The sequence below is a fragment of the Anguilla anguilla genome, chromosome 3, assembly GCF_013347855.1.
Source record: "Anguilla anguilla isolate fAngAng1 chromosome 3, fAngAng1.pri, whole genome shotgun sequence".
Classification (NCBI taxonomy): domain Eukaryota; kingdom Metazoa; phylum Chordata; class Actinopteri; order Anguilliformes; family Anguillidae; genus Anguilla; species Anguilla anguilla.
This window is the reverse complement of record NC_049203.1, coordinates 35,489,383-35,501,546: the sequence shown is the minus strand read 5'-3', so window position 1 is coordinate 35,501,546 and position 12,164 is coordinate 35,489,383. Positions and strand designations below refer to the sequence as shown.

At 38.0% G+C, this 12,164-nt stretch overlaps 2 protein-coding genes across 2 annotated transcripts in view; both read right to left on the bottom strand.

Annotated features, from left to right (window-relative positions):
* Positions 1 to 4,980, bottom strand: part of cerkl (ceramide kinase-like) — a 42,297-nt gene extending 37,317 nt beyond the window's left edge. The window contains exon 1 of the mRNA XM_035410244.1: positions 4,436 to 4,980. Within this exon, the coding sequence (XP_035266135.1) occupies positions 4,436 to 4,796 (361 nt within the window). The 5' untranslated portion in view covers positions 4,797 to 4,980. The remainder of the gene's footprint in view (positions 1 to 4,435) is intronic.
* Positions 4,981 to 7,757: 2,777 nt separating this feature from the next.
* On the bottom strand, positions 7,758 to 11,008 carry neurod1 (neuronal differentiation 1). Its single transcript, XM_035408149.1, has 2 exons — positions 10,851 to 11,008; positions 7,758 to 10,068 (listed from the first exon to the last, which is right to left on the bottom strand). The coding sequence occupies exon 2, from the start codon at positions 10,057 to 10,059 to the stop codon at positions 9,013 to 9,015; it is 1,047 nt and encodes a 348-aa protein (XP_035264040.1). The 5' UTR covers positions 10,060 to 10,068; positions 10,851 to 11,008; the 3' UTR covers positions 7,758 to 9,012.
* Positions 11,009 to 12,164: the final 1,156 nt, after the last annotated feature.

Here is a 12,164-nt window from a genome sequence, read left to right as displayed (position 1 = left end):
GTTTTATGAAGACTTACAAAAACTAAATCTGTGTTTTCATTAAGTGTAGTGTCAGTCTTGATTTAACCGGTCAGGCAGAACAGTCTTAAAAAGTCTGAGGCAGTGTTTTGCACAGTAAACATACTTGTGCTTGCTCCATGGAAAGCAGCGGAAGTAAGGATTCTTACTGCCCAATTTACTTTACATTAGCCAAGATATATGACACTGACCTGAATCCCAGCAGAGACAGACATTAGCTACACGTTAGCACGATACAATTCAATTTTTCAGTTAATTAGAGGATTCACTACACTTGAATGAACCTTTCTGTTAAAAAAGTATTTAGAATTTATTTCAAGGTCATTATTGAATCATCCTATCGAATACGTACTTACCACAAGGGTTAATGTTCTCTAACACACTGTAATTTCCACTTAATATGAGGGATAGAGGACACTATTAGGATAAGTTATCCCCAGGCAGAAAAGAGTCACATAACCGTCAAATAGAAAACCACAGCTTATCAATGCTTCCCAGTCAGTTTTTGGCAGTTTTGTGATAGCATTTGGTAAAGGCCATAGGGGGTTATTTGACGGATGCTGGCTCTGTAATGAGAGTGCTGGCTTAATAACATTGGCCTGCATCAAAGACAGGAAAATCTGTCTGTAAAGCTTAGGAAAAAACAAAAACCTCACCCATGCTAAGCAATGCTGAGACTAGAACCAGAATAACTCCAGAAACATGCAGCAAAAACAACAGGTCATGCTTTGAAAGGTCAGACGTGACTCAGATGCTGTTTTCTTGTGGAAAATTATACTAAATTACAACATGGACATCCATGAACCACACTACAGTTTTTGTTTTTTTCGGACATTATGGAAGTTCCACGCCAAATTCGACTTGGACGGATAACAAGGCAAAGTGTTGGAAACAAACTGGAAGTGATTTCACTTAGAACGATCAAGCTCACCACAGGAAACTGTCCAAAATCAGAACAAAGATACAAAGCACAAATGTGGCAAAAAATTATTAAGGGGCTCCTCAATAAAACTCAAACTTGGAGAAAAAAAGCCACAGAAACTGTACATGGTCCGATAAAAATGTGAAAGTTTTATGAATGGCTATTTGATTTTCAATTACTGTATACTGGATTATGCAAGCTTGCACATCATTTATATGTTCTTCTTTGCGTAACATAGCAGACAGGGAGTATTGTTCACTCAGACATTTGCTAAATGTCCAAAAGACTGACAGATGCCCTGTTCACTGTGGTCACAACAGTCGGATGGTGTCTATTACCAGCACATCTGCTACACACGACTTTTTGGCACCCTGGTCCTTGTCACCCTCCCCTTCTCAGTCTGGTTTGCATCATATCATACATGTGCTTTCATAAAAGAAGTTCCTCAAATATTCAATGGACATCCATGTAAACACAATGCAGCAAACAGCGTTCACAAAGAAAAAAGGCAGACATCGAGCCAAATCAATATATTACAATCAATAGATTACTGCTATACATGCATACATGTTGGCATCAACATGAAGGAAACCATTTTGGATTGGCAAGGACTGGAATCTTCATGGTGCATATGGACCATAAGAAAAAGTCATGAGGGGAGAGGAGGAGGGCACATCTAGTTGAACGACATGTATGTAGCTACTTAAAATAAACAACTGATAAATGTGATAGCCCTAATAATCAAAAGCAAAGGCTAATCACTAAGACAAGGAAGTTAATAATAATAATAATAATAATAATAATAATATTATTATTTTTATAGTTGTTGCTGGTTTTAATTTTATTTCTATTTTTAAATTATCTTATCCAGAGCAACTTACAATAGCAAGCTATATGTAATGTTTTTAATGTACAGAAATTCAGAGCATGTTCAAAGCTGAATCATATTGCTGAAAATTCATAAATTCTTAATTGCAATTTAAAATAATGTGTTAAAACCAGGCTAGAAAAAAAGCACATTTTTAAAGAGGGCCCACCACAGCCCAAATTAGTGTAAAATTGCAGTTAAAAAAAAATATTGGACAAGCAAGGTAGGTTAGGCTTTTCCATTTTCTACACTATTGCTAAGTTATTGTTGTCATTCAAATGGAAATAATTTTGCTGACCTATGTCAACTCCAGTGGCATGATCCATGTTAGCTGATTTGGTAAAATGATCGCCCAAACTTGTTCATGCCCCAACCTATAGTCTACCTCCTGTAACGCTGGACCAATATTTTTGAGGCTCCCTGTGTTTACTGAAGAATATCGGTGTTGCCTCTTCTGTATTCATTTCATATCAAATGGCTGTTCATTTACACTCCACTATGTCAACATAAATGGGGATGTTACATACGCCAGCCCCTCCATCTTGAATCCTATTATCTTATTTTGTAACTACTTGACAGACTACTATAATACTGAGAGAAACATCACCAAAGGGAATGATAATAATTAGACCGTATTTTTATGTATTAGGCAGCGCAATAATTTATAATATATTTAAATACGCACAGCTTCTGACCAAAAAAGTATGCCATTATGATCTCATAATGATATGTATTTATCTACATTTCCCACCAAAATTATTCGCACTCTTGATAAAGATGTGCAAAGAAGGCTGTATAAAATAAGCAATACAAGTAATGAGCAATATTGCATGCTCAATTTTTTTTTTTTAAATTAATGCAAATATAACGGGTCAGAAAAAAAAGATTTTGTTTGACAAGAATTATTTTTTTCACAAAAAGATGTGTCAGTTATTCACAACCCTATTCTTAGCTTTTGGTGTGCATACTCCCTTCACAAGAATAACTCTACTGAGTCATACTATAGTGCTTTATGAGATTAATGTATATATTGGGGGGATCTTTAAACATTCCTCGCTACAAAAATCCTTCAACATCTATCAGATCCTGCAGTCTGCACTTGAGGACTGCTTTGTTCAATGCAAACCACAAATCTTCAATCAGATTCAGGTCTGGAGACTGTGATGCTATTTCAACATATGCACCCTTCTTCCAACGCCAAACCCAGCAGTTGTGTGTGACCAAAAGATTCTGCTTTGTCTCCTTTGACCACAACATCCAGTTCTAATCGAAGTTCAACATTGGTCTTTCTCTTCATGCACACCAGTGTTGGATCTGGCATGAAGAAGAAGGGTGCTTATGTAGAAAAGGATGTCATACCTACAGTGAAGCATGGAGGTGGATCTCTGATGTCATGGGATTGGATCACATCTACTGGTGCTGGGGCTCTTGTTAAGGTGACTAGAAGCATGAACTTTATCATGTACCAACACACTTTGGCCAAAACCCAGAAGCCTCCATAAAGAATTTCAAACTTAGCCACAAATGGATCTTCTGGCAAAACATTGGCCCCAGGCATACCTCAAAATCAACCAGGGAATGGTTAAATAACCACAAAATTAGTTTTGATTCATTTTGCAATAGATATCTTAGTCTCCGGGCTAAAATTTGAGGTTTGAATTGAAGAGGGTAGTCCACAAGCACAGACCAAAGGATCTGTATTCAATAAGATCATGAAAGATTAAATATGGAGTAATGGTAGAAATCCCCACAACATGTTCATCAATCTCATAATATAAATATATAGGCTATATATATATACTAGACAACTCTGACATCTTATCATTGCGAAAGGAGCGTTCAGTAAATACTGAAAACAGGGCTGTGAATAATTGTGGCATCCTCTGAGGAAAACAGAATGCTTGTTTTTTTTATTTATTTATAAAATAATAGAATTTTCCAATTTTCTCCTATTGGGTATTTGACACTGCCTTTTCTGGACATCTTTATCAATGGTTTTAACTGATAATAATTCATATTAGAGGCCACTGTATCTTGTGTGGGGTTATTATTACGCTTGTGAACATAACTAAAAGGATAACAGAGTAAACTTCAAGATGTGAGAGAGCAGAGATTTCAGAAGGTTCGTTCGGAGTGGGGGTTAGGGTGCCTGGTTGGGGAATGGTTCAACTCAATATGGACATGTTTCTGGACGTAATAAACCGTTTTAACTTGAACCTTACCAGATAATTGACATTCCGCGTTAAACTGTACACTGACGGTATAATTAAAATCACGTTCTAAGTTATGAAGCACATTCTTAACCCTGGTGTCTCTTCTCCCCCCTCTACACGCACGCAAACGTAACCTACACAAGGGTTCCCATGCTGTTTTTCCTTGAACGCCATTAAGTTCTAACGCATGCAAAACTGTACAGATACTAACCAGTTACTAATACAATCTCCTTTTCCGAGAAATGAGCAAATGTGCATTTCTTAGCAAATCGTTTGATTAGTAAACCCTGTATGTGCCAAATATGTCTTCCCTAGTTTGTCTATTTTGGTTACACTGCCGTCCTGCTGTCACAGAACAAAAAATGGCTGCACCACCGATTGCCATAGAAACAGTAAAAACAAAGCGCAACCCACCTGTAGGGGTCTCCGGTTGAATTTGAGTCCATATTAACCTTGTCGCAGTCAGAACTACGTCGCAGCTTTTTTTCTCTATTTTAAATATACCCCTGACTATCGGGTCATCCGTACTGATAGCAGAGCATTTCTCTCCTATTCTCCTCTTCTCGGACACTGTCGCTGGCGACTCTTCGGCGCAAGTTTCCGGAACTAAGACAGCCCGCTTCTCCCTTTTATGTTTTGGTTGCTTCTTTTTCTTTTTCTTCTGGTATCGGTCGTCAGATCTCATAGGATATACCAGTTGCATTTCGTGTAACTCCTCTTGACTCTCCGACCTAGATTTCAGGACCTTTACCGATTTCCGCGGGGACTCGAACATAATTTAGCCTATATGTTTGCCGCAAACAGTTTCCACAATTAGCCTTGTTGTATTCATTAGCTGGTCAGCGCTCCCCCGCGGCTTTTCGGATATTGCATGGTTCTATTTGAAACTTCCTCTTGGGCCTGCCTGCGTGTTTAGGCTTTCGGTAGTGCGCGTCCCCGAAGTGAGTACTCAGCTTTGGTTACGCGCCTCATAATCTGTTTTCCTCGTCTCGGCCCATTCACAGTCACACACGTATTACCTGTATAGCTACGTAGCCTTTTGGCTTATGGTTGCAGTGCAGAACAATTCTAGTCTAACTATGAAATATGCTGAAACAAATATATGGGAAAAAAATATTCATAATAAAATATTTCGTTTTTTAAGGTTACGCAGACCGCTTGCAGCCGGCCACTAAAATTAGCCTAATTAAAATGGCATTTTCATAATAATGCTTCTTCGGGGTCTTGAATGGTGATAAAAGGAAAACATTTTAATTTAGTTTTCCCAGAGGCATTTCGCGTTTTGAAACTACTAGAAGTCGCGAAAAACATTGATAAAACAAAAAGTGTGCAATAACAAGAATTGGTATATGATCATTGTTAATGATTTCTATAACAATAGGCCTAAATGAATAATGATAATAATAATATTATTATTATAGCACAATTAACAGTAGATGCATTTGAACAGACACAAAACATGCCTCTGCGCAACTTCCCACTCGTAAAGTTCTGTTGCGTAATTGACCGAAAGTCAAACTGAATAGGTAAACTACAGGATATCGTTTTAAATTGAATCTCTGCTTGTGAATTCAGTATTTATAAATGTGTCACCCCACAGAACAGCATAATAGCCTAAGATTCGTAGCACCATGGAGAGTTCCTGATTGAAATCCCACAGTGTAACGGTAAAAATACTCTATGACAAACAATCTCAAGTAATATGACTTTATCCCAATGTGAAGTTCCAGAATATATATTCTTTTTTTCTGCAAAGCAAATGTACCAACAATAACACGTGAGTTAATTTGTCATGTCGCACGTGGCGTTGTGGCAACGAAAACATCACAGTTAAAGGTTCCACGTGCACATTATTGTAAGAACTAAACAGTAAAATAAAAACATATTCAGTAACTACTGTATATAGACACTCAACAGATTCTTAACCATGGTGGGCCTACGCCAAAGAAAGCTCCCAGCCTGAAAAGTGTTTGATACATGACCAATAACACACGGCGCGATGGGCTTTCTGACTAGTCTGTCTAATCACACAGAATTAATTTTAAATGTATTTATCTATTTAAGCTACACATAAGCCTAATATAGGCTACAGTTATTTCGTATGCCTAATTACATTGACGAATATCTATCCGCGTGCTTTGCAATAATGCTTTAGAATAATGTATCATCGTTAATTTACTGAGGCCTTGTGTGTGCTTGTATTTTGGGCATTACGACCAAAGATTTGCAATGAGTTGCCTTTCACCGAGAGTTTAAAAAACTGAAATAACTTAAAGGAGATTTAAAAAACTTTTTGTATCACAATAGTGGCACATCGGGACGACTAAAGCAACTTCGAGATGATATATGGCATTTGCATATGCCACATTTTATGAGTCTACAATAAAATCTGAAATGATGCAGATGACTGCAAGTTATGTTTTCATCACTGTTGTGCTTTTTTTTTTTTTTTTTTTTTTTTGCCTGCGGTCAGGTCCTGTAGTGGCGAAAGTCGCTTGAAATAATGACATATGAAAAATGATGTGTGAGGCCATGGTGTCCTTCCCAAACAGTCATTCTTAAGGGGAATGTATCTACAGAATATGTTGCGAACATTGGCATTGCTTCTGTATATTTCCCCATCTGATGAAAATACTGAGTTATGCAGTGAGTGTTCATGCATAAATAAGATCATTTTCATAAATTAAACCCTCCCCTGCAGAAGTAACATCTGTGCCTCCTTCGGTTTGCATAAAAGATGGTGGCATGCCCGTGCCTCTTGAATGACTACAGCAATCCATGGTGCGGCAGAAAACCGTTCGTTTTGTCCTTGAGCTAGACAAACATAAACTTTAATGTCCCGGCTTATTGCATATTACGGCATAGTCCGGTTTAAATAGCTGAAGTATTATTTTATTCTTTTTTATTCATTTCATCTGTAAATGTGTGTCTGCATTTGCCATTAATATTTTACACCTCCATTTATACTAAAGTTTTCTAACATCTTATCTACTTCATGAGACTATCTTTCCTAATTAAATCGCCTGTAGCAAGTCTTGTCTTCATTGATTTTATTACTGCAACAACAAGAAATTCAGTTTTTCAGGGAAGAAAGCCGCATCTCAGTGAAAAGCACGGCTATTCTCGCTGCAGGACCACGGCCAGTGTGTGTGTGTGTGTGTGTGGGGGGGGGGGGGGGGGGGGGGGGGGGGGGGGGGTCAGATTATGCTAATATGATTTAAACTACCGCCAAAGGGGAAGAAATGTTGCCAAAGAATATATTCTCCGGATAGCCTACCGAATTCGGATCTATCATGTGCATGATGGATACTATCAACGTAGTATTTGATAGTGAACTACAGAAAAGTCGCGACACTGACGAGTTCTTGTCAAGGACAGAACATATCACTGATGCTTAATATTTTTCCTCTCTAATATAAAAAAATAATCTAATATTTATTGTCCATTTGTCCCCATTTATTCGAGTTTTAAACGTGTTTACCGATAGAATACTGTATTTGTTTTATTAGATTGACATAACTGACATGACTGTAGATTCTAACCCACCTGTGACGCCGTGGTGTCCTTCCCAAATAGTCATTCTTAAGGGGAATGACTCAGCTATGTTATAATAATTTAGCCTGCGCTGTAATACATCTGAATATGATTTGATTGGATCTGCTAAAATAAATGTTTCCAGAATCAACTACTCTAAAAGGTACATCGTTTTAACACACAATTGACAGATTCACACGAATAGGACAAAATAATAACAAGGGACTTTATTCTACAAATAATAAGTTACGCCTTTATGAGCTATCAAAATAAAAATAAAAACAAGAATCCCATAGGAAATACATACACTAAGAATTCACATTGAAAGATAACTGCAACCAAAAGTTCAATACTATCTGAAACATAAATAAATCGGAGATGTTTAATATAAAGCCTCAATGCACTGTGGCAATACATCATACTATACAGGTTTACAGACAAATGTACAGTACAAATTTATTCAAGTTGAACCAGTGTCACACTTTAAACAGCACTTTGTTGGGACTGTGGTACATGCAATATCTATTGCGCTATTTGTGGAGCATTCGTATATGTAGCCTACTAAGCAACTCTCATGGGATTGAATCTGCTTAATCTGGCCAGTCGCAGGTCCCAAATTAATCTGAAATTTAAAGGACCAGTCTTTAATTTCTGTTTTGGGATCATTTTGGATTAAGGGCACACCCATTGGACCAATGTAAAGATAAAGCGCATTGGGAATGAACGGGTCAAAGAAATAGGCTAGAGGAGATAAAACTTCCGGATGATAGTCGCGCATGATAGTCATGCTGTTTATTTATTTGTTTCGCAGCGTTTTGGGGGTAATGAATTAGTCAGTGTTGTGCAACCTTGCGTGAATTTACGGTAAAGAAGTGCCAAGGCAACATAACTGATTTCTAAACAGTGGTTAAATAATTTGCTGGTTAAATAATTTGATTATTACTTTCACATCATTATTGTTTTTTTTTTTAATAAACAACAGGTTCCTCTATATAAAACATTAATGGAGTTGCATGGGATAAAGTATGTAATCGATCTTATAAAAGTTAATTAACAATTCTGTACAAAATCACAACAAAATAATTCGATATGGGATAGATAAGTACTAAAATGCTGGTTGAAAAAAATATATATCTTTATTTTCTTAATTGGCCCATTATTCGATTAAAAATTGCATAGTTTCCTAATTATTGCTTGTGATTTTGTTTTATGAATCATAGGATCAACACATTCTGAACGTGGCCACATCAATTTTCCATTGTGACCTTAATATAGAAGCGCTATAGGGTATGATACATAAAGTGAATGGGAATATGAATTCCCATATCTCCCAAAGGCAGTAACAATAATAAATACATACATAATTTTAAACGCGATATATTTGCACTTTTGCATCATTGATACCCGAATGCGTGGACGCTTTTAAAAAAGTCTTCATGAGTGTTTCATTGGATTAATTAATCATGAAATATAGCATTAAGTTGAGCGTTCATAACTCTCTCGTGGTGAGAATGTCCGTCGTATGACATAATATTCTCCATCGGTATCTCACAGCGCTGCGCGGAGCTTGCGTAAAGGGAGGCGTGACCCTGAGGTCCCGCCAGACCAGCTGCTGGGTAGTGCATGGTAAAGGCATAGTTCTTTTCGAATTCTGACGAAGGCTCGTGCTTAAAAGAGAAGTTCCCATTCACACTCAAAGGTGGGCTCAGTGGTCCGTCAAATGAGGGACTAGTGCAGTCTGTGAGAGCGCTTTCAAAGAACGGTTCTAGTGCGCTGCCGTAAGAGTGCGGCTTGACGTGGAATATGTGGGAGCTGTCCATTGTACCATAAGGAGGGCTAGGAAGACCGGGAGTTTGATAGGAATATGGGTGGGCAGTGAAGGAAGCACTTGCTGTTTGCATATGAGAGGGTATTTCCTGGCTCTGTTCTGGAAGGAAAGTTCTGGGGTTCAGCTGGAGGCAGCCTGCTACCAAATTAGTGGTCGGCTGAGATAATCCCTTGCATAGGGCCTGCACAAAGGACATTAAATCCGGGCTTTTACCCGATCTCAGGATTTCGGAAAGAGCCCATATGTAGTTTTTCGCCAGCCTTAGGGTTTCTATTTTTGAGAGCTTCTGAGTTTTAGAGTAACAGGGTACAACTTTACGCAAACTCTCAAGCGCATCATTTAGTCCGTGCATGCGATTTCTTTCACGTGCGTTAGCCTTCATGCGCCTCATTTTGAATCTTTGAAGCCGAGCCTTTGTCATTTTCTTCTTCTTCGGTCCACGTCGCTTCGGTTTCTGTTCGTCTCCTTCTTCTTCCTCCTCGTCCTCCTCTTCTTCGTCATCTTCCAATCTATTGAGCGCCTCCTCATCCTCGTCCTCACCATCTTTGCTCATCTCCTCGTGCTCACCGTTTTCATTTTCCATGTCGTGTTCCTCTTGGGAATTCAGACATTCATCCGTCCAGTTTGTGCTCTTGGACTCTGGCATCATACTTTCTTCGTTGTATGACTTCGTCATGATCAAACTCTGTCAAGATAATGACAGCATACGTTAAAAGGGCTATACCTGGTACGGATTCGTTTACGCAGAAAATAACACACACTCGATGTATCGATTATTACACTATAATAAGATAATAACGTACATTATTATGTACACTTCAACTGCTTATACATTGTATTCTGCTGTGTCAATTTTGTTTGATTTGATTGTAAGTAGGTGAATCTATAACTCTTGCACTCAAAGGCTGTGGGCAAAAATGTATCTGATTCGTGGAAAACAATTATTTTACAATTAATATTAGTGACATCGTCTTAAAATCGAAATGTATATCATACATAATACCATAGGATGCACATTCCTAAGTAACTGCATTGAGAGACAATTGCATTGTCTGAGAGGCAAATGTACTAAGATATATTTACAATAATGATAAAGCTTATATAATAATATTACATTAGTGCTAATAATACACTACACATTTGAGCAAATTTGTTTAAACAAACAATCTTATACAATACATTTTTTATTGTCCAGAAACTAATTAGCGGTTTAACAGAAAGCATATAAGTAGCCTACTTATTTCTTTCACATCTCTCTTCGGCGCACTTTGTACAAATTAATATTTGAAAGCATGCTTACTGAACTTGGCTGCCGAATCACTATTCCTTAAGAACATAGACAAAAGTAAATCAGTGCGCACATCTAACTCCATACAGTGTCATGTAGGCTACAATGAGGAAAACACAAAACTGAAAATAAGTATTAATGATATTATAAAGATGCAGACAGATAAACTGACTAAGTACCTCTTTCTTGCAGAATGTCTTGTTATTAGCGGTTCATGCCCCTCTGGGTGCGTGACAGGTCCTTGGGAGTATTGTGACTGGGCGCGCGGTGGATGCTCAGGTTATATAGTGATGCTGCTGATGCTGAGAGATGAGCATGTATCTATTGCTGCGGTTAATACCCTTGCACCAATGACTGACAGCAGGCTCCACCTCTTTTTCTGGCACGCGCCATATGGTCAACTACGTCAGGCAAACGGCCCCCAGCGTCACGTGACATATTCCATTTGTATTCAACAGAGCTCTCTATTCCATCCTTTTGTGGCCAAAAGAAAGTGGCCATCTGTCGCTAGTTAGAGACTCCGCGGACCTGTTTGTACCCGTAGGACAAATTAACCCTTGAAACATGGGACATATTCTCTTAAATAACAAATCCAAGTCATCTCTCGCGCTATATACTATTACATTCTATCCCGTGATTGTGTAGACATTTGTATCATCTTATGAAGGTTCACAAGCAAATCTTAAACCTCTATTATACAAAAATCACAAGAAAATCAGTTTAGTTTAATCAGCCTGAGGTTAATTGGTTAAATCTATGAAAGAGACCTGCTTGAGATGTATAGTTGTTAAGTAATAATAATAATAATAATAATAATAATGTGGTTTGTAAATTATGGTTACAACCTGGGCCTGGAATAAATAAAAATAAAAATAAATAAAAAACTGAAGGTAGGCTAGTGGGTCAGACAACACTAAGCACTGGTTTAAGCTTGTTTGGAATTGTCCAGTCGCTGTCACCGATAATCTTTCTAATTGTGCGTGCTCTCCACTGGACACAGTAGTTGTAGTGTCTGGATTGAGCCCCACTCAGCAATGAGTCCCTTCTTTTCAGACTTGAGGTCGGCACGCGAGCTGCACGCGCACTAACAAAAGCCTATTTCACGGCTCACTAGCCTGATCCAACGTCCGAAATCTGGTGTTTTCTATTCAATTTAATAATATCTGGGTGAAATCGACGTGATGACCGTTGAACAGCCACCAAACAAGTGGTGAACACCAGACAATAGGCCTAAAGACAGAAATCAGGAATTGATTTTAACTTATGTTAGAGAAGCAGTTGTGAGACCCGGGGTTTATAATTGAACAAATTTCATTGATTATTTGTATCAATGAAATAAAAGTATGAACCCAAATTGGTGATTATTTTTTTCTCATGAAACGCGCACATATCAATCACTGTATCCATCTGCTTACGACAAAATGAAGCCAAGAAATGCGGACGGCCAATAACAAAATGGGCGCACTGTAAAATGAACTAAAACCAAAATTATG